The 22981-nt window shown below is 44.2% G+C and overlaps 1 protein-coding gene across 1 annotated transcript in view; it reads left to right on the top strand.

Moving 5' to 3' along the window:
- LXN (latexin) overlaps window positions 1-6010 on the top strand; it is an 80160-nt gene extending 74150 nt beyond the window's left edge. Inside the window, exons 5-6 of the mRNA XM_069236275.1 lie at window positions 3097-3159; window positions 5727-6010. Coding sequence (XP_069092376.1) covers window positions 3097-3159; window positions 5727-5822 — 159 coding nt within the window. The 3' untranslated portion in view covers window positions 5823-6010. The remainder of the gene's footprint in view (window positions 1-3096; window positions 3160-5726) is intronic.
- Window positions 6011-22981: the final 16971 nt, after the last annotated feature.

The following is a 22981-nucleotide window of genomic DNA, read 5'->3' as shown; positions in this document are numbered from 1 at the left end:
CTCCTGGTGGGTCGCAAAAATCCAAGCAATAAAGCAGTCTTTAAATTCTGTGCTTCAAAGACAGAAGTCAGGCTTTACCTTCTGACAAAATGCTGCTTGTTTTTTTAACATGGGGGTCAGTGTTTACTATCTCCTCTGACTTTGCAGCCAGTAAGAAAATTAAAGTGAATTATGTGACAGTCTTTCTTGGGTACAGCAAGAATGAAAGGCTGCAGGATGTCATTTTTCGGAATGCACAACACAATATAAATACCTGTAAAATGTGAACTTAACACATTTAAAAGTTAGGAAAGCACAATGAAACACACTTTATTGTAATTCTGAAATTTGGTGGAATCAAAGATTTTAGTAGGATCAAAGAAAATCAAGACACTTTACTCAGTGATGCACAAATGATAGCTATTCCCTGAAACCCGATTTAGACACATTACCATTTCCATATTAGTTGTTCTGTGAGGCAGCTCTGAACATCTGGAATAACATTTCTCAAGACTTGGGAGGGCCCTTTTAGGTCAAGCCTAGCAGCAAGCATGCACTGCTCTCTCGACATGCTGTAACCTACTCTGTGGGCTTTAACCACGCCCATCATTTCCATTCATTCCTTGGCCTGCCTTTCAAAATTCTCTTCATTTCGTAGGTAGATGCTTTACGTTTGTCCCGCCTTGAGGCTGGTTTGTTACCATCTTGGAGACTGATACTGTTACATGGATTATTGCATGATCGATCATATACCTTAGTGTGGTGCATTACTGTTTTTCTTTTGCCTCTCCACTTCATGCTCTGTGGCCGTATATTGTTTCTTCCTCCTATGTTTTTGGGCATGCCACTGTTTCTTTATGGTGTCTGCGCCCAAGGGCTGCAGCTGGAGGGTGTTTTTTTAAATTTCTTTAATTTTTTGAAGTTTCATCTAGCGCGAACTCGATCGGAGGAGCGATTTCATGAGTACCACTTATGTACAAGTTTAGCGGTTGAAAAGTATACAAACTTGCACATTTTAAACAGAAAAAACACAGAAATCCTAAATGCGGCTGTCCCAGCACAGTGGGAGAGTCGAGACAACAATATTCACTGCACTCAGGATACTTGTCCCATAATGCTTTGCAGGACATTTCTTTAACAAAACATTTTTGCCTCTAACTCACCATGTTTTGGTCCTATGACCAAATTCACTCTTTCTATCCAGGTCATCTCTGGGCCCCACACTGGGTTGGAGGGACCCCAAAATAATAACCACTGAATGTCTTTTTAAGCTGTCTCATGGCTGGGACTTTTGTTTTACAGCTAGGAGTAGTTTGTGTTTTAAGGGCCTTGTTTGTAATAATATTCTAGCTGGCCTGCTAGGCCTGAAAATGTATAAGGCACTATGCCCTCTAGGGGCTGACTATATGGTTACAAGACCATGTTTCTTCCAAATGCTATTTTTATTGTGGTGTCCTCTAAGGGTTTTTATGAGCATTACTGTAAAGATACTACAAAATTAGCTGCACTCAGAAACTCACCCACAATGTTTTGTGAGGCATTACTTTTACAAAACATGTTTGCCCATAACTCACCTTGTGTTAGTCCTAGAAGAATGGGACCACAATCAGAACGTTCAGCGCAATGTCCCCTTTCTGTCTAGGTCATCTCTAGGTCCCCACACTAAGTTGGGGGGGGGCAAAATAGTAACTCTTCTCACCATTCGGTATCTTTTTAAGCTCTCTCATGGTTGAAACTTTTGTTTTATGTCTAAGAGTAATTTGTAGGGCCTAAATATATGGTTACACTGTGTTACATTTTGCTATTCTCTTTTCATGTGGCTATGGTTCCTAGAAGCTGACTGTATGGTTACTTGACCAGGTTTCTTACAAATGCTATTTTTATTGTGGTAGGCTCTAGGGGTTGTTCTGAGCGTTACAATCTAATGCCAAGTATATGAAGGAATGCACACATTTCTGATAAAGGTTTTTATTGGGTTTATATGACGATTGTATATGTTTTATTGATCTCTCCTTATTGCAATTATGACCATGATTCATGCCAACGTAACATCCGTATTACACCGTGACTGTTTGAACACTCTTGATATGTTTGGCTGAACCTTCTAGGGGGTCACTAGTGGTTGCACAATGTCCACTATTGTGTATTCCATCTGCCAATGTAATGTACTGTATGGCTAAATACATATAAGGTCCCAAAAGCGAGACCTGTTGGCTGTGTCAATGCTTGTTCTACACTGATTCCAAAAGAGACGTGAAATAAATGCTGTCCCAAAGCTAAAACCTGTGCACCTCCACTGACCACCTGAAGGTGTCCTCTTTCCAGTTAGCGTTCTTACAGCGCAATACTAAACCTATTTCTGTTTTTCAAAGGGGGAGAAGGTAGTTTTTAAACATGCACATATGTGTAGATAAGATTTTTGCTGCACTACGATTTAGACTATTTTGGGGGGGGGGGAGTTGTATTTGCGATTGATTTAAAAAAACGAATACTGCCTTTTGCTGCTGTCAATAAACTAACCCTCTTCTCCAAAGTAAAATGCTCTGATGTGCATATGATGTGGCTGTTCTGTAGCAAACATCGAATAAATAAATTCCTGCCTCGCCTTTTTCTGTTCGGAGCTCTGCTCGAACTTCCTGTTAAGGGAACCACCAGCGTCACTTCCTATTGATGCTGTATCCCTGCCCCAGTGTGTGCATTAACTAATATAAAACCCCCATTGTGTACCTTGCTCTGTTTTCTTGATAGGTCATTGCTATATAAGTCATAGACATACATTCAGTTTAGTTGGTCTCCATTGTTAGATACACTCAAACATAGTCGCGCAGCGATTATCCCGATGCCCAGGAAACTAGCCAACAGTCAAACTAGTTTGTAAAGGCACCGCAGCGTACAGTCGAATCATCACTCTTATTAAGTGAGCTCCAGGGAACGAAATATCTGATTAGACTAATGTTTTCAGTTTATTTTTCAAATTAATTGCTTCAGTAATTTAATATTGTTCAATAACTAGGCCATAAAACACAGGTACCCCTACACATATACACATTAGAAGCGTTGTAAGTGCTACATAAATGCAGAATAATGGTCTGAACGTTTTCCTTACCTCCTTTGTAGAAAAGAGAAGATGAATATCTTGAATTCTACTACTTGGTCTTCTTCCATGACATGGTGTCGCAGGTAAATATTCCATTGAGCTCTCAGTCACTTGTTTTCCGCAATGATGCAGGTGGGTCTTTCAGGAAACCAGGCCCTCCATAAAATAATGGTGTTAATGCCCTGCTAGAAAGTTTCAGATGGTTCCATGCTGATCACCATTCTCTGTTAGACCCCTTAACGGTGAATCCTGCTGGGCCTACAGTAGAATAATTTGAAATTTTAAAGGTAGGACATGATCAGACAGTAACTTAAAGCCAAGCCAACATTACACAGATGTCTGATGCAGCTGCAAAAAAAAATCTGCTTGGGGTACTACAAGGTTATTTTCTGTGCCAGTTATTGTTTAGTATCTATTCAAACTGCTTGCGTGATCTGCTCTGCGCCCTAAATTAACATTTTCAGAACTATGCAGTTGACACCCAAGTGGTGTTCAGTTTGCCAGACATAGAAGGTGTTTGAGGTTTTTATATTTCTTGACTCTAATTTTCTAACTTCCTACACATTCTGGCATGAAACGGAACCAGTTGTCATTTCTCAGTTGTTATGGTGGGGCATTGCAACCTTACGTCCAAGGAGAAGGTTAAACTGCTGGGGGTAATCTTCGACAAATATATTTCATTGGACAGACAAAATGATACATTGGTTTCATCCACAAGGCGCTGTCGTAAACTGCTTAGACATAAGAAACCCCTTCGAGATGTGAAATATCAAACTAATTGTTGGAGGTGATAGTGAACGTCGATATATTATAATATAACAAGGAAATCTAAAGCAAATATCCTTAATTGCTTTATTCTGCTCGGCCTGCGTTACTGAATGTTATACCCAGAAACAACATCACCATTGCAAGGAGTGAACCACCCTGTGCACAGTAAATTAGAGAATTCAGTTCAAATTGCTTATGACAGCACTTAAAGTGATCTATTGATCTGTCTCAGATTGGCTAAGAATAGACTACAGCTATTTGAGCCAGCAAAATGGATAAACCATTTGTTCTTCAGCATAGAACAATTCCAAAGCAGGGAGGAAAATGATTCTCCATTCAGGGTACTCTTATGGAGTAACCTGCGGGCTGGCCTCCAACTTCCCCATAATTTACTGTGTTTCAGAAAGGTGTTAAGATGCAGTTTTTAGGTCTCTCCTACAAACAGCTTTTAGCGGTCTATTTGTGAAAGATCTGTAGTGTACAACACCAATAATGGGCATTGGGTCAGCCTGTGACTTTCCATTGGCTGGCTGTCTTGTCAAACTCACACGCTTACTTCTCATTCGAGGGATTTCCTTCCTCTTCTTGTGTTCGTTCTTCCCCATCCTGTTAATTTGATGACTTGTATCCGTCCACTGCTGACATCCAATCACATTCGTCGTTCTTGTTTCCAGCACTCCATGAGTGCATGTGATAACTTGCTCTCTCTCCAGTATGCTGCTTCTCCCCTCAAATACCTCCCTGCCCTGCACGCTAGATGTTGCTTCCGACCCCTTCTCCTACTCTTCCATTGCTTCCCCCACCCCTCTTTGCCTGGCTTTTCTTGCTTTTTATTTTGTTTTTCATTCCACGTCCCTGCTTGTTGCTCTTCACCCGTGTTGATTTCTCCCCATCTGCTCCACTGGTGCTAGGTTCCGCCGTCTGCTGTGATCTGTTTATTTGTCTTTTCTTAAGAACGTGTCATTTGGAATTTACATCCGTATTCTGCAGATTGGAGGGGTGTACAGTACACAGGCCGGTGGTGATGGCATGTGTCCCTAGGGCGGCTATATTTCATATGCATGTTGCATTTTATGAAGTGGGCTACTGGACAACAAAATGTCACCTGTCTGAAAGTGTACAAGAAGTTGCCTATATTTGATCTTGCCTTTCGTGCAGTCTGTGAACGGTTAAAATGAAGCATAAACGATAATATACTATAAAAATAAATGTTCAGTAGTAAAGGTGAAAACAATGCGGTGATGCAAACCTTATGGCTGCTTCCAACACTTCAAGTTTACTACATGAAACTATGATGTGGCACTTTTCTCTCTCCCCGTCCCCCTTCACAACATCACCTTGTAGCGCCATATTTACAATACAGGGCACAATGCACACGTTAGCACAGTAGCGTAAAATTTGTTGAGGCTATTGTGAGCATTGGTCGACTAGAGCCAAAAATGATGGCGCTAGTCCAGCAATGCGTGGGGAGGTCCTTTGGAAACAATGGGAGCATCACTTTAACACCTGCCTTGGTGAGGCATTAAAAATGACAGGAAAAATGACGCAGTGAAATCTCGTAAATTTCACTGCGCCATTTTTCTGGGCCTTCTAATGGGGGAACGCCCCCCCCCCTGCATACACTATGCCTGGCGGAGGCATAATGTGGCGCAAGGGGTTACACAGTGTCACAATTCTTGCATTGCACCACTTTGTAAATCTGGCGCAGGTAAAGGGCCTCCTTGACGCCAACTAAGCACCAAAAACATGACGCTAGGGCGGCGCAAGGAGGTGCTGGGGGCTTGTAAATATGCCCCTAAGACTCACAGGGAAAGTCAGTAGACATTGGTACTTTAAGACCTACACTTACGATCCCTGTTCTTCTCTTTCTGTTCCTCTGTAGGAAATAATCCCATGGAAGTTGCAGGTTCTTTGGCACCCTGAGCATGGAGTTGAAGTGAAAGAAAACAGCAGGCAGCCCAGATATGGGAGCACTTGATTGCAGCTGTGTGCCACTGCCACCAAAGCCGAAGTAACACTTGTCCCATCCACGACCCGTCGATGATCAAGACCTCACTCTAAATACAAGCATCTCCTCCTTTTCTATTTTAAAGATAACTGTTTATTGATTTCTGCTGCCTCAATGTTTGTAACTCTTTATAAATGCTGTTTTATCATAATGCCCAATCTTGTGTTCCTGTTTGTGTATTTGTACAGTGCAAACCAAGCAATAGAGAGTTTTACAACATGGGCGAAGGCAGCATGTGTCAGGTCATTGTTCATATATGCTCTTAGATTGGGGGGAAGGGGCTAGTTGAGGTTTCTTATTGACAAGGCATGCTATGAAAAGGAGTGTCATCCAGGCATGGTCTTATAGACCTTGGGTGCGCAGTAGGTGATGGTCTGCCTTCTTATCTTTTTCTAGCTTTGAAGCTAGGCGATATTATTGCTGTGCTTGTTGCAATGTCCACCAGCGATGTTGATTTATTTTCTGGTAGGTAGGGTAGCTTGTTGAACTGATTCCTTTGAAGATAGCGGAAAGCGGCAGGTGGGGAAGTCGGTGGAGTTCCTGACTTGACAAAAATTTACTTCAAAATGATTCTAAAAACATGTTAACCTTCCCCTCAACAACAACCACCTTTGATATTGTGATCAGAAACTTTCTATTATAACCCTGTTGTTTTACAGCTATACACATCAGGTAACACTACTGTTCTTAGTATGTGTGGCTGTAGATACACAAGCGCTGCATCCTTTTGCCATCTGGTGTTGGGCTCAGATTTTTACTATTTGTGCTTCTGCAAAGAAGTTTGAGTCACAAGACCCGTTGTGGCTCAACCCTGGGTTCAAAATGCAGCAGCATACTGGCTCCACCTCAGGTTGTTTTCTTCCGCCATGGGGCTTGTACGTTTGGGAATACCGCTTCAGGATTGACATGTTCCAAACTGTTCTTTCTCAGTTCCTGCAGTTCGCCCTTCATGCCCCTTGATGAAAACAGTACTATTGTGTACCCAAAAGCATCCACCCTTGACACACAGACTATTTTGGACCTGATGGTCACCAACTGCACACTTCAACGCACCTCTCCTTCGGGCCTTAATCCTTGACCAACCTTGAGTCCTCATCTTACTTTCGTGGAGACTGCACCTAGGGTAAGTGTATGGAACATACACTCTTCCAGTCATACCCTAGGTGTAACAACAGTTACTCCTGGAGTGACCAACAGAAGCACCATTCCAACTGGGGTCCGCCTTCGAGCTGGAGTCGAGTCGGAAATGGAAAAACCTTTGGACGTGGCTCCTCGGACTGTGCTATCCCGGACCGCAGAGACTGGGTTGGTGCCAGAGAAAACCTCATCAAAATGCACTGTGTCATTCTTTGAGCTGCCTTCCCCCGTGGCTCTGAAAATCTAAAGCAGACATTTATACCAAAATCTCCTTCACAGTCGGCGTTGAAGTAGATGCCAAAGCTCCCCTCGTCCCTGAAGTTGGACATCACAGAGGGGATATCTTTGAGAGGCTGTTGGAGATCCCTAATGCAAAGCAAAAGAAACTGTCCATTCACTCAAACAGTGCTACAGTTGTTGCCAAAACGCAGCCTCCAGGACTCATCCAGATCCTGAAGAAAGGCAGGCTGGATCTTGAAGAGCAGTCCCGTGGGCCAGTGAGGCCACCTAGTCCCGTAAGGGTTAGGGACTCAGCCGCTAGCCCTACACACTTGCCACCAACTCTGCCATCACCACCACCACACTCCTTTTTCACTGACTCAGATACTGGCAGTCCACAGAACCCCTGTGATGAGTCCTGCAGGCCCTGGAAGGGAGGTGAACCATGGGAAAGCTATCTGGTAGACCTCCAAGACAAAGCCAGCTTCGAACACTACCATGGCAAACCATCCCCACCCAACTACACTACTGCATACCATGCGGTAATACAACGCGCTGTACAGCACCATCAGGTGAAGATGCATAAAGAGCAGGAAGAGGACAACTTCTCGGTTGAAAATCTGTCTAAGAACGCAGAGTGTATTAACGTCCCATGTTGAAGGCAATGCTTAGGTTGCCTACAGACAGCTTCAGGGAGAAGATAAAGGCCAGGTTAGTCACTCCCAGAGTAGGTAAAAAGAATAAGCTAGCCTTCGTTCTGGCTTATATTCATAGGCAGATTCCCCCGACTGCCTAGCTGTCCACACTGACTGTAAAAAGGCCTCTGCACAAGCTAAATGGGACACCCCTCCACTGCATAAGGAATCTAAGCGCACTGACTCCACTCATAAGCGAGTAGAACTTGAGGTAGCCACCCACTGGAGCTTCGCAAACCTGCCCCAAGAAGCATTAATACAAGCATCCTCCGCAGCCTTGTTTGGCTCACAATGTCATGGTTTAGACCTGAGGTGCAACAACACCTACCCGTTTGGGGAAAAACATCTGTTCGGTTCCAAGGTCAACCAGATGCTTGAACAAATCAAAAAGGATACAGACCACTCCAAGTCCGTGGGTGTCTTACAGTCCCCTAGTCCAAGATCTACTTTTCGTAGGCAACAAATCAGGAGAGGTGCAAAACCAGTGAGTGCAGGCCAAACACCCCTGATACTAACAGCACCAACAGTGCTTTCAGGACCCCCAGTATCCAAAGGCATTCCAAAGGGGAGCTTATAAGGTAAATAGACATGGCAAGGAAAAAGAGGGCGCCACAAGGGGCACCTCCGCTGTATGCAGCGACCCTCCATTGCTTCCTCCAATCACATCACACCAACCTCCCAAAACTCAGTCACTTCGTTGCCCAGTGGAAAAGCATCACCTCAGATCAGTGGGTCATCTCCATTGTGTAGGATGGGCACTGCCTTAAACTCCACACAATTGCTCTTAACATCCCACCCTTCTGCTGTGTACTAAGTTCAAGCCACCTTCACCGTTGGAAGCAAGAGGTTCAAGCACTCCTTGCAAAGGATGCCATCCAACCTGCATACTAATGCAGGACAAGGGTGTACTCCCACTACTTCCTGATCCCAAAAAAATTACAGCTCGCTCTGACCGATCCTTGACCTCCGACCATCAATGCGAAAAAATAGTAGCTCCAACAGCGACAGTTCCAGCCTTCCCGAGCTCCATTCTTAATGTGATGACAGGCAAAGCATACCCCTAACAAACATAGGGCCATGGCATTCCATAGCTGCAATCTGTTTCAGACACACAACCCCATCACTGCTGGTACTGTTAAGGATGACTGATTCAGGCGCAGTGATTGCACCACATGCAAGATTACATCTAAGCGTGTGACAAGAGTGTCGCTGAAGGCAATGAGCACAAGCAGAAGGGCATTGGGAGGATCTAGTGCTGGTAGAGGCATCCGCTTTAGTAGAAGAGCAACAATGTTTTGGTTGGCAGGCCCATTCTAGATCCCTCCTTCTGCAGATGACTATCACTATTGATGGGTCTTCGTTCACCTGTACAAAAATGGATGTCCAAGGCAACTGGATGCCCCAGCACCAGGGGCGCCACAAGAACCACCCGGAACTGTTAGCCATCACACTAGCCCGAAAGCATTCCTCAAGCTTATTCATTAGAAAACAGTACTAATAAAGACAGACAACATGAAAGTCAGGTACTACATCCAGAAGCACCCAGTCTCTCAGCTCCCTGCACTGGTCCAGGTGAGTTGGCACTGGGCAACATGCAGGAACATTTACCTGGTGGCCGAGCATTTGCCAGCTGTGGAGGTGACACTGCAGACCTGCTCAGCATTACGCGGCACACATAGAAAGGGAAATAAGTCTTTCCGAATGGTCCCTCTTCCTGCACAAAAACAATCCTGCATGCAACACAGGCACCTCTGCACCATGGCGCAAGGGTGCCTGCGTTGGTGCTAGTCTGCCCATTGTACTCTAGACCAGGGGGAAAGGACAGGAATACGCCATATTGGATAACTATGGCACATTCCTGCCCCTTCCCTGTGATGCAGGACAGCACAGGAGAGCCCATAAATATGGGCCTAAGTGTCAACCACTAAAACCTTGAGAGAGAGATATTATGAGGATGTACTAGACTTGTGGCGCCTGATGGTGGACCAATTCAGGCTAATGGGCATTTAGAAATAAATACCACTTTCACAAATTCTGTGAAAGATGACATATTCTCACTGTGAACTAAAGTGCAGACAGGCTATCTGAAATGGAACCTGTACTGCATGTGTTTAAGAAACTCCTCTAACGTTCTACTGAAATGATAATAAAGAGGCCTGAAAGCAAATAATTAAAATAGAAAAATAGGAAGTGACAAATATTGCCCATAAGAGAATCTGAAAGGGAATATTCATAGTGTTTGACCTTCCTAGAATAACTCCTAAACTAAAAAATCATGTAAATATTTCATTATTACGAATGTGTTTTTAACTTAACTTGATAAGCATAATTTCATTATGCATTTGCAGATCAGAAGAATATGCTAGAAACGTGCATTTGTTGGAATGATAGTTCAGGTCATGAGAATACCAGACTTCTTGCAGAAACTGTCTAAATTGTGTAATTTGCACAATGTTTTGAAATCTTGCTGCACTTTAATTTTAAACATTTTAATGGTATTGTGACTGTGTTTACGGGTAGTACTGGGGGTGATCGCCTATTAGAGAGAGTCACCTCTTGGCCACCATTTTGGTTTACAGTCTAGTCTTCCTCAATAGGAGGAGACTACAAAAGACTGAGGCTGGCATGACCGTGCAGCGGGCCTGCCGCTGGAGCACAAAAGGCAAGCCCATTTGCGTCCATCCGCACACTGACCGTGTACAGTGCCTGCCATGCTGTTGGTTGTCCCTCAGATCATAAGTACATTTTTACGGGCCAGTATTCGGTACTCCAGGGAACAGCTGCTGGACAATCGTGGGTGGACTTCCAGTGCCCTTAAGTCATTGGGGTGGGGGAGAGACGTTCAGTCCAGTCGGCCCGGTATCACTAAGACTCAGCTGCCAACCACATTGAAATGCGGACTATTGAATGTGAGGTCTTTAGTAAAACATGCGATGGTAATTCACTTGCTGCTTCAATCTGGCGATTGGGACACACTTCTTACCAGAAACCTGGACCTCCCCAACTCAGCTGTCGATCTTGATTCAGCCTGCCCGCCAGGCTACAGTGTCTTCCACAAATCTCGTGTGAATAGGAAGGGAGGTGGAGTGGGCATTATTTTTAAGGACAAGTGGGACTTTGTGCTGATTAGTCTGGATGAATTAATGGTCCCAAAATTTATGGGCTTCTCCTTAACAAACAGTGTAGGTTGCCTATGCTCAGGCATTTTACACTATCATCCCACAGGACCTTCAAACTCATACCGACAGCCCCACATTGAGCTTTTCAGTAATATGGCACTAGCCCATTCTAACTTTATTGTGCTCAGTGATTTCCCCTGGGGAAATCTGGGCGCTGGTGTGCGATGTTCCTGCCGAAGAGCCAGGTCTTGAGTCTCTTTCTGAAGTCTGCCAAGGAGGGTCCAGTTTGGAGGGGGAGGAGTAGGTTGTTTCATGCTTTGGTGGTGATGTAGGAGAAAGAGCACCTGCCTGGATTCTGGGTGTGTGCGCGAGGCCCAGAGAGGAAGAGAGCAGGTGCCTGGTGGGTTGGTGAAGGTGTAGACGGTGGTTGATATAGTCTGGTCCTTGATAATGTAGGGCTTGGTAGGCGTATGTGAGAAGCTTCAAATGACATCTCTTCTGGATGGGGAGCGTATATATATATATATACACACACCTTTCCACCCAAAAACCCTACCCACCCTGAACCCTAAAAATTATCTTACCACCCCAAAACCCATAAACCTAAAAATGGACTCACCACCCAAAAAAACTATACCCACACTAAAACCTAAAAATGTCCTTACCAACATAGAACCTATTTCCACCCTAAAAATGCCCTATCCGCCCAAAATCCCATACCACTCTAAATGTCCTTTACCACCCAAAAACCCATACCCACCCTAAGTCCAAAAAATGCCCTCACCACCCAAAGTCCTAAACCCATACCCACTCTAATACCTAAAAATGCATTTACCACCCCAAAACCCATACCCATCCTAAAGCCTATAAATGCCCTCACCACCCAAAAAAAACATACTCACCCTAAAACCTAAAAATGCCCTTCCCACCATAAAAATACCCTGACTGGCCAAAATCCCATACCACCCTAAATACCCCTTGCCACTCAAAAACCCATACCCACCCTAAACACCCTTTACCACCCCCCAAAAACCCACACCCACCCTAAACCGTTAAAATGACCTTACCACACAAAATCCAGTACCCACCCTAAACACCCCTTACCACCTCAAAACCCATACCCACCCTAAAACCTAAAAATACCCTCACCACCCAAAAAACCATACCCACCCTAAAACTTCATTTCACCCTAAAACCCATACTCACCCCAAACCCAAAAAATTTCCTTACCATCCAATAGTCCATACCACCCAAAACCGTAAACACCCCTTACCACCAAAAAACCCATACCTAGCCTAAAACCTAAAGATGCCCTTACCACCCAACAACCCATACTCACCCTAAAACCTGAAAATGCCCTTACCAACCCATATCCAATACCCAACTTAAACCCTAAAAATGCTCTTACCACCCAAAAACCTATACTCACCCTAAAAGCTATAAATGCCCTTACCACACCAAAACCTCTACCCACCATAAAACCTGGAAATGCCCTTACAACCCCAAAACCCATACCCACCCTAAAACCTAAAAATGCCTTTTCCACCCAAAAACCCATACCCACCCTAAAACCTAAAAATGCCCTTACCACCCCAAAACCCATACCCCCCTTTAAAAAGTCCTTACTACTCCAAAACCCATATCCACCCTAAAACTTAAAAATGCCCTTACCACCCAATAACCATTACCCACCTTAAACCCTATATAAATTTATATATATATATATATATGTTCGATGGCATGTGTAGCTGCAGATACACATGCTTTGCACATCCCGCCATCTAGTGTTGGGCTCGGAGTGTTACAAGTTGTTTTTCTTCGAAGAAGTCTTTTCGAGTCACGAGATCAAGGGACTCCTCCCCTTTCGGCTCCATCTTAGATTGTTTTCTTTCCGCCATCGGGTTCGGACGTGTTCCTTTTCGCTCCGCGTTTCGGTTTGGAAAGTTAGTGAAAATCTCGGAAAATTCGATGGTATTGTTTGCGTTCGGTATCGGGTTAGTTACAACAGATCGACACCGAATTTTGAAGAGCTCCGGTGAACCCTTCGGGGTTTTCGATTCCCCGGCGGGGCCTGGTCGGCCCGACCACGTGCGTCTTCAAGGCTAATGGAACGGACCCCATTCCGCTTCTGCCCCGAATGTCACAACAAGTATCCTTATACAGATCAGCATCTGGTCTGTAATTTGTGTTTGTCTCCAGAACACAAGGAGGATACCAGTGAGGCCTGTCGAGCGTTTCGGTCCAGGAAGACCTTAAGGGACCGAAGAGCAAGAAGACTACAAATGGCTTTGGCGCCGACAGGACAAAAACACATGGAGGAAGAAGAGGAAACCTTCTCCATCGAGGATTCGGACTCGGAAGAGGTCGATCCTGAACAGACGCCGAAAACCGTGAGTAAGACGCCGATACACAAAACTCACGCAAAGACCACTAAAGCCCAGGGGACACCACCGCCGACAGGCCATGACTTAACCCGAAAAATAGGTGACCGAGCATCGGCACCGAAAAAGGGCATGCATGTGTCGAAGTCATCCGACTCCGGTCGAGATACCGGCACAGAGCAGACTCGACCCCGAGACACCGGGTCAGAGCAATCTTGGCACCGAGAGAGCGGCACCGAAATAAGTCGGCACCGAGAGATCACTACGCCGAAGAGAAAAAAAGTGTCGTCGGAACCGAAAAAAGTAGGCGAAAAAATTTCAGGACCGAAACATCCGGCCTCGGAACCGAAAACAAGTTCCTACACAGACTCAAAATTCTCCTGTTTTGCAGGCGCTGTTGCTGCAACATAGCAGCCTCAAGTCCACCGAACAAGGATGTACCCTCAGCTGCCTCCTGCGGTTGCTGCTGGGACACTGTGGCACTTCTGCGATGTGCTGAATGACCCCTGTCCTCTGGTATCTGGCTGCGCCTATCGGGTGCAGATGTTGTGCTTGGCCCCTCCTGCTGCACATCGAAGTCACCACTGAGGTCTGGAAGTGGCAATGACCTGGGCCTGCGGCGCACAGTGGAGACATTGACGGACCCACTGGTGTTGGTGTCAGAGGGCTGCTGTGTGTCCGTCTGCCTGAAATAAATTATGTTTTTTTTTCTGCAGAACAGATGAGGGGCAAGAAAAAAAAGGTGATATGTGTTTCTCAGGCCCTCTGAAAAAAGGGGGGATTCTTCCTGTAAAAATGACAAAACGTCTTGTTTTAGGCTAGCCTTCACCTCCTCATCCTCATCCTATAACAGTCTTGGCGATTGGGCTGCCAACATTTGTTGTGAATAGGTCATCTAAACAGAAGAGTATAACCATATAGACCCTTTCTGAATTACTGATGGGCAGGAAATGGGAACTGCTTAAACAACCTTTTGTTTCAGCAATTATGATTGGTCGCCATCAACCATTCCGGACAGGTCTCAGTGGTTAGACCCTTCTGATAGGACCTGCTCAAACAAATAATGCATGGGTCATCACCCACTCAGGAAGAAGATCACCATAGGTCTGTTGTTGTTGCTGATCAGGTCTGTTGCTGCAGTATATACTTGTGTTGTTCAATTGTGCAGTTCAACGTATTCCATCAAGCCTATTGTACCTCGATGCCTTTAGTCCAACCAACTGGATGTTGATATTGTTGATAAGGATATGCCTTTTTTCCAGCTCAATCATGCGGAACAGGGCCACTAAGATCATTGACTTGCCTGACCCAGTCCTTCCAACAATGCCCGCCTTCTCTCTTGAGGGGGCGGGGAGATAGTAATTTCCACCCTATCCAGAGCCTTAGGAAGTCCTGGATGATATATTAAAAGTGCCGTCTAGAATTCCACCTGCCCCTGAGTTGGACAACTGGGAGAAACCACAAACAACTGCATGTAATTTGGTCAGCGTCAGCATTATATACATTCAAATTCATATGGAGTTATTCCTTGAACATCTAAATTCTAAAAATTGGGCTATACAGATTATTATATGGCATTCCACTAATCCAGTCCTTAGATCCTTGAACATTTTTCAAGAATCTAGACCTCTGAATGGACAAGTTAGCTTGACCTTACCAGTCCTGCTATGTTTTACGTAACATGTTTCTGGTGAATATGAATTTTCTAGCGCCCCACATCGAAACTACATAGAGTTCATACTTTTGGGGTGGAAGGTTACTGGAGAAAGGTAGGCTATGTAAAGAACTAGTTAATGTGAAAATCCAAAACAACTTTGGGTAAGAGTTTCGGACGAGTCCTCATAACCACCTTATTACTGAGGAACACCGTGTACGGTTTGTGGGAACATAAAGCCTGAATCTCACTAACCCTATGTGCTGACATAATAGCCTACATTAAAGCAGTCTTCCAACAAAAGTTTTGTAATGAGGCTTTATGGATGGGCTCAAAATTAGACAGCATGAAAGATGAGAGCACTATGTTCGATTCCCAAGGCGGGATGGCATTTTGGAGGGAAAACTTTATTCAAACCCTCTAAGAAGCCTTTATTATCAGGGATTTTTAAAAAAAGGTTTGTGAAAGACATTTTCTATAGGCAGTATTCGTTGCCAGACGGACTTTTATAGAAGAGAATTGTAAGCTAGAATTGGCAAGATAAAGCAAATATGGAAGTATAGCTCCTTCTTGGCACATCGTTGGATCAGCATTCTTGCCAGAGCACCAGATACAGTATCTCTTCCATTTAAAAGAACAAACTGAACATGTTGATTGCCACTTAGCCTCCATGAGAATGTTCATGCATTCCAGTGGAAGATTCAAATGTCCATATTGTACGAGCTTGGGAGCTATAGGGATGAACCATCTGACTTCTGCACTTCATGAGACGGCCCGGGTCTGCATGGTAGCTTCATGTGTGGACGTCCTGACATGTGGAGAAGGTCTGTGCACAACCACTGTTGGGGCCACTCTGGAGCTATCAATCATTCTGGCCTTCGAGTAAGACAGTTTGATGATTACTGATGGAATTATGGGGACTGGAGGAAAAGCATAGAGAAATTTACAGGACCAGTCGATCCATATGGCATTCTCCAATGTCCCTGCTTGGTAATACCTCAAGACGACGTTTGGGCATTTTTTGTATTCTGTAGTTGTGAATAAATCTATGTGAGGAAAACCTCACATGCAGAAAATGTTTTGAACAACGTTGTAGTGTAGAACCCCCTTGTGATTTTCTTGAAGAATCTTGCTTAGGGAGTCTGCTTGGAGATTCCGAACCCCCAGAAGATGGGTTGCAGTGATTGTGAGGGCTCAGCTAGCAACCAATTCCAAATTGTTTAGCCTGCCTGGGACAAGGCTCTGGACCTTGCTCCCCCTTGCTTGTTCATATAGTACATTGCTGCCATGTTGTCAGTCTGAACAAGAAAGGATTTCATCTTGAAGGATGGTAGAAAGGATTTCAGTACTAGACCAACTGCTCTTAGCTCGAGGTGGTAGAAGTGATAAGTCATTTCCTTTGAGGACCAGTTTCTCTGGATTTGAAGGTGATCCATATGAGCTCCTCAACCTAACAGAGAGATAACTGTCACTACTGAGAGGAAACATCCTGATAAAAGGGCAACCCTTGAAGGAGACTTTTCAGCTTACACTACCATTTCAGGGACTGTCTCGCTTTGAGGGAAAGGGTGATCTTGTCTTCCCAGTTGCCTGAGTAATGACTCCACTGTTCCTTCCAAAACCCTTGTTGTGGTCTGATGTGGAGACTGGCATTTTGAGTCAGATATATGCACAATGCCATCTTGCCCAGGAGAGATGACATATTTCTCACTGTAGGATGAGAGGCTTTCATGAGAGACTGACATGTTGGATGGATGGATAACAGCCTCTCTGAAGAAGGATACACGTTTGCTTTTAAGGTGTAATTGGTTGCTGCTAAATAATATAGAGACTGGACTGGTGAGTAGGTTGATTTGTTGTGATTGACTGTTATGATTCAACGGATCTGTGCTTGATGTTGCATTGACTCCTTGATAAGCCAGTCATCTAGGAATAGGCAAATATTCAGAGTTTCCTGAGATGTGCCATAACCACTGCCATGCACATTGAAAAAGTTCTGTGGGCTGATTTGAGGTCAAAAGGTAGTACTTTGTACTGGTAGTGATTGTGACCTACTACAAATCTCAGAAATTTGAGATGTTTTCGGGCTACTGGAATGTGAAAATATGCAACCAGAAGATCTGTTGAACAGCCAGTCGTCCTGATGGATTTGGGGCTAAATCTATGGAATGTTCGCATTCTGGACTTTTCTCTCTGCATCCATCTGTTTGCGACTTTCAGATCTGGGATGGGTCTGAATTTGTTTTTGGGTACTTTTGTTTTCACCAAAACATAACAGGAATACATTCCTGTGTCTCGTTGGTTGGGAGGATTGATCTCCACTGTATGTTTCTGCAAAAGGATGTTCACTTGTGATACCTGCATTTGTGGATGTTGATTGGATGGTTTTGGTGGGATATTTAGTGGAGGGCTGTTAAATCCGCGACAATAACCATTCTGTACAAAATTCAGAACCAAGGCGTCTTTTGTGATGGATTTCCACTCTGTTAAATGTTATGATATACTTCCCTTTACTGGAGTCAGTAACGGAAGAAGGGGAAGTAGAGTCTCACTGTTTGGAGCCTGTAGGAGGCTCTCCTGTTTGGGCAGGTTAGTGGCCAGCTCTTCCCCCTGAGTTGACGCATTTAGTGCTGCTGGAAAGGACTTTGCTGTTGGTGGTAATTTTGCAACCATCATGGGATGTGAATCCTCTGTGAATAGAAATGCCTTTCATAAGGTTTGTAAGGGTGTCTTTGTTGTTCCTTGCATTTCTCTAGACCAACTGCCTTCATGGTCTCCATCTCGATCTTCATACAAGTCATTTAGTCATCTCTATGACTCCCAAAGAAAGTGTTACCCAAGAAAGAAGATTAAGAATCCTCTGCTGAGATTCTTGCTTAAGGGCTGTAAGACATAGCCAAGAATGTTGTCTAAGAGCCAAAGCGTGATAATAGCCATGGGCTGCCAGTAAAGATGAATTGGCAATAGCACTAATCACCTGGTTTGAGACCATCATGCCCTCATTCACAACTTCGAGGAAGTCCTCTCTGCAAATTCTTGGTAGGTCTTCAACAAACTGTTGCAAGGAGCCCCATAGGGATCTGTCATACTTGCCTAGCAGGGTAGATGCACTTGCTGCTTTGATGGTAGTGGCAGCTGTTCCACATACCTTGCATCCCACTGAATCCAGCTTCTTACCTTCCTTGTATGGTGGAACTGTGGACAAAGTGGTAGTAGAATGTGTTTTCTTTGCAGCGAGGATAACCAGTGAATCAGGGAGAGGATCTGATCCCAGAAATAAGTGCTCCTGCTCAAGATGGCCTATTTTCTTTTTCTGAAGCCTAGATGGAGTTGATTTGGCTGGCATAAGGAACAGCACCGTGGCTGGTTCCAATAAACCCGGAACTAGGGGTAGGAGGCGTCTTGAAGCTGCAATTCGGTGCAGAGTTTCAAAGATCACTGATGCTGTTGTTGGGGGGGGGGGGGTTCAGGTAATGAAATGTACATTTTTGCTGCCCCTTGCACAAGCAGCTCCTGAAAGGTGTTGATATTATCAACTAGAAAGACCCTTGGCTGGGCAGAATCGGGCTGCGTCTAGGTCTGGACCAAGGATGATAGTGATGAGTGTGACGGAAAGAGCCTTTCGATGAGTCCTGAGACCAATGACGATGTCTTGATGGCGCTCGTTCTCTCGATCTATGGAGAGATCTGGACTCAGGACGAGGCCTCTTGCTTTCAAAGAGGAAGCAAGAGGCCTCGTCAGAAAAGGATTTTCCAAAGGTGTGTCTGTCAGTGGAAGAGGTGTAGGTGAAGTAAGTGGAAGAGGTGCTGAAGGAGCTTGCAGATGGGTAAGAGTCTGGAAGTAGGGTGGGCCACAATGAAGAGTATGTCCTGGAGTATTCTGTGTCGGAGTTTGGTGGTAAACTGCTTGGTATCTACTTTTTTACTCTTTCCACAGGTCTAGAAAGTCTCAACATCGACAGACTTCTCAATGCCGATTTTCCCCTATGTTTCATCCTCAATAGACTTTTCAACATCAAATGTCTCCTATGTCTTGACTTTAAGGAATCCTTCGATGTCGAGTGTCTCCTCCTTCTCAACATCAACCCAGCTCTCAACAGCGAGCATGTAGGCACTGTACCTTGCATCAACGTTTACGTCCTCAATGTCGACTTGGAACAACATTGTTTTTGAAGATGGACACTCTTTTTGGATCTCCCTCTCCTGCAGTCCTCAACGAAAGGTACAAGAGGCCTGGTAGAGAACACTTTCCTCACTCCCATGATGTCCCATCTTCAGACAGCACCTCCTGCTGCCTGCATCGCTTTTCTTTTCCATGAAGGCAAATCTTCTCCCTGTCCCTCAGGGTATGCCTAGAGAAGGTCCTGCAATATGGACATCTGTCAGGGATGTGACTGTCGAGAAGGCTGACAATATAGACATCAGGAGGTTCTGATTTGACCTTCTTTCTACCACAGGTACCAGGGGCAGGGCAATCGTCAATCAAAGGTGGCATTTTATTTGACTAAGTAAAGAACTTTCCTGTCAGAATATGACAGAAACACATTGGAAACGTTGACATTTGTCAAATGAAATTGTCAAACATTTATTAGTGAAATGTTTGAAGAAAAAAGCCAAAAAGGCCAAGATCAGTGCTCCAACATCCTGTCACCAGAAAAAAATAACTGAGGTAACTGTCACCTATTGGGCACAATGGGATACTGGCTGGCTGTGAGCCCTTAAAGGCACAGACTCTCTTTTCATATCTGCAGAGTTACAACCTATAAGTTTACATTGTCCTTTTCCTTCTTCATCTTTCTCCTTTAAAAAAGGTTTCTGAATGAGATCTGTAAAGTCAAATAGCACAATTCCAACTAATTTCCCTGGTTCTTTAAGTGTATATTAACCCTTTTGAAATGTAAATTGAAGCAATTGGCCAATATAGCCTCTTCTATAGGCTGCAAAATGTTAAATATTTTAGGTGCTTCTTCACGCCCTAGTGAAGAAAGGGGAACATCTACACCTAAGAAGATATATTGTAAAGAAGTGCTCCAGGGTCTGAGCACTAGAGTGGGGCCATTCAGTGCTTATGATTATCAATGGAGATACCCTGAGAGAGAATTTTCAATGCTATTCAGGATACGTTGGTGAGTATTTTATATTCTCTTCCTTGCTTTATTTTATTAGGAGCCATATGAAAGCTTTAACAAAAAACAGTGAACAGAAATTCAAAGTACTGCAATGACCATGGAGCTTTGAGAAAAAAAAGGACATTTTCCATCATCAATCCACTCTACCAGAGACAGTCCAAGACACAATATACAGATCCTTGTGTAACAAAGTTCTGCCTCGTCTTACAGGTTGACAGTCATATTACGTACTCTCTAATGTTTACAAGATTATAAATATTGTATTTATTTGCTTTGTTTTTCTTTCAGGTGGATATCTGTGCTCCACAGTTAGCAGATGGAGACACCATTATCCTAAATAGCTTGTCACCATTTTGATTTAGTACACCAGCTGTCTGGATATAAGCCTTTATACTCCATCAAGTAGTTGTGCTTTGTGTGTCTTTTTAACCCTTCCTCCTCTCAACTACTCTGTGCAGGTATTATTCTCCCTCAGAATGGAGACACATAAGGATAAGGTTTTTCTGCAAAAATTCTGCAGTTGCCACTGCTTATTGCTGCCTCTTGGATAGAACTTACCTTGATCTCTTGGGGGCGAAGGGCGGTGGAGTGCATCCTGTGGTTCAGGCATCCGCAGATGCCACTCTCCTTACTGTACACTCCATCCCTCATAAACCTTGCTCTGGGGAGGTTTCATTTTTCTGTAATCTCTTACAGTTTTTTTTCTTGGTTCCACATTAAAATAAGGATGTGGGTATTTATCTGGTTGCCGGATATGTACCCAGAGACCAGCAAAATAGTTCAGAATCTTTGCTATTTAGCCAGTGGCTGGCTGAATATCTTTTTGTAGAGCCACAGACTAGTTAGCAGAGACTATGTACTATTTAACCGATGACCAGATACATAGTGGGAAGGAGGTCTATATTTAGCTGAACATGAACGAAAAGGGACTCTATGGCAGTGGCAATGGCAGTATGATGGTCAACTTGTAATAAGGATTCAGGAAGGTGTGTGAAGCATTTGAAAGTAAATGCTCATAAACATGTACAATAAATAGTATGTACAAGAGTAAGTCCATGAATTAAGTGAGGTGTGGTAAAAAAATAAAAAATTGATAAATGTAGAAATCCAACTTCTACTACAGTAGCTTCAGGTTATGATACACAGATATGTTGCACTTGTCTTGGAGTATTTGTTTGTCTGCATTTGACTCTTTAAAGTAATGTCTACAAAAAATGTTTATTTTTAATGCATTTTACATAAATGCATTATTGGATAAAGTTCATGATCAATCTTTGGATGTTTTTTTAGGGCGGTTCTTATTTTGGGCTACTTATGGAAGGCCTTCTGCTTCTTTTGGACTGGGTTTTAGGAGTACTTGTGCTTGCTAAGTGTTTCAGGCATGCCAACACAGCAACAGCAGACAAGGAACAACTAACAGGAAATGTGAAGACTGGTAGTATCTGTGCCACAGGTGGAAGGGCACATACATAGGGCAATTGGTGCTTGGGGTCTTAGTGTTTGAGGGAACCTGTAGGTGATAAACTATGTGAAGGCACAATAATGGAGCTGTAATGAAACAGGGGAATAGAAAGCAGGGCACAGGTATGCAAAGCTTCTTGGTAGTTCATGAGGAGGAGGGAAGTTTCTGTTCCCTGAGCTGGTAAGTGAATAAACGTGTTTTGACACTATTTGCCCAGCACAGTGGGTTTCAAGCATAAAAATGTGGTGGCCCATGTCTTGAGTGGCACACTGGCATTTTAGTCCCCTGCCCAGTGTATCTTGAGAGTTGTAGTTTAATGTTTTACATGCTTGCACTCATGTAAGTGTGTGACTAGAGGCCTTGTGGAGGGGACCTGGGGAAGGTAGGAGGAAGATCGATGGGAGGAGGATGATAGCTATGAGGAAGATAAAGAACAAGAGTTGATCCACTAGCAGGAACAAGATGACCAGAACAATGTGACCTAGAGCAAGAAGGAGACCAGGAACAAATAGACAAGACGAATGACTGGGAGAAACAGAGTGAGGAGGATTAGGATGGCCAGGACACAGAGGACCAGGGGTAGGAGGATCAGGAGCCCTGGACCAGCAAGGAGGACTGTAAAAAACAATACAAGGAATGACCATGACCAAAAAGTGGCAGGAAGGACAGGAACCAGTATAACCAAATCAAGGAAATCAGCACAGCAGTGACCAGAGCAGCTGGGGACGAGAGCTGCAAGGAGAACAAGAACAAACCAGAAAAGGAGGTCTTAAAGAAGACCAAAAAGAGAACCAAGACAAGGAGGTCAAGAAGGACTAGAAAGTGGAGAAGAGCTGGGTGAATCTAGGTCACATGTTTTAGAACATTCTCTTGTAAATGGCTTTTAGTCACACTTCTTATGCTGTCAACTGTTAGAGACCCTCACCTTTTCAGCCCACCTAAAGCAGTAGTGGTAGGTATGGACAGAAAGTCACAGCATGCAACTTTAAGCTGTGTAACAGCAGATGCTGCCTGATAGTGGCATGGTGGTCTCAGGTTGGATGGGGAGGCAACCTGACAAACTTGGCAGACTGATCTAAAGGTGGATAAGTGGAAAGGATTATAGCTATTTAGGATGGCAGAAAGGCTTTGAGAAGATCGGAGGGCTGGGGTCAGCAGCAAAGAGGGCATGAAAGGGCTGTGGCAAACATCAAAAGGGAGCTCAGGATTTGAAGCGGGCACTGGTGAGCAGAGTATGGGGTCAGAGAAGCTGCAGACAGGTACGCTCATATGGGCTGCAAAGAAACTGTAAGCAGTCAGAACAGAGGTCAGCTGTTGTAGCGTCAGCATCAGA

Source organism: Pleurodeles waltl, chromosome 5 (assembly GCF_031143425.1).
Source record: "Pleurodeles waltl isolate 20211129_DDA chromosome 5, aPleWal1.hap1.20221129, whole genome shotgun sequence".
NCBI lineage: Eukaryota > Metazoa > Chordata > Amphibia > Caudata > Salamandridae > Pleurodeles > Pleurodeles waltl.
This window is presented reverse-complemented; position numbering and strand designations above follow the sequence as displayed.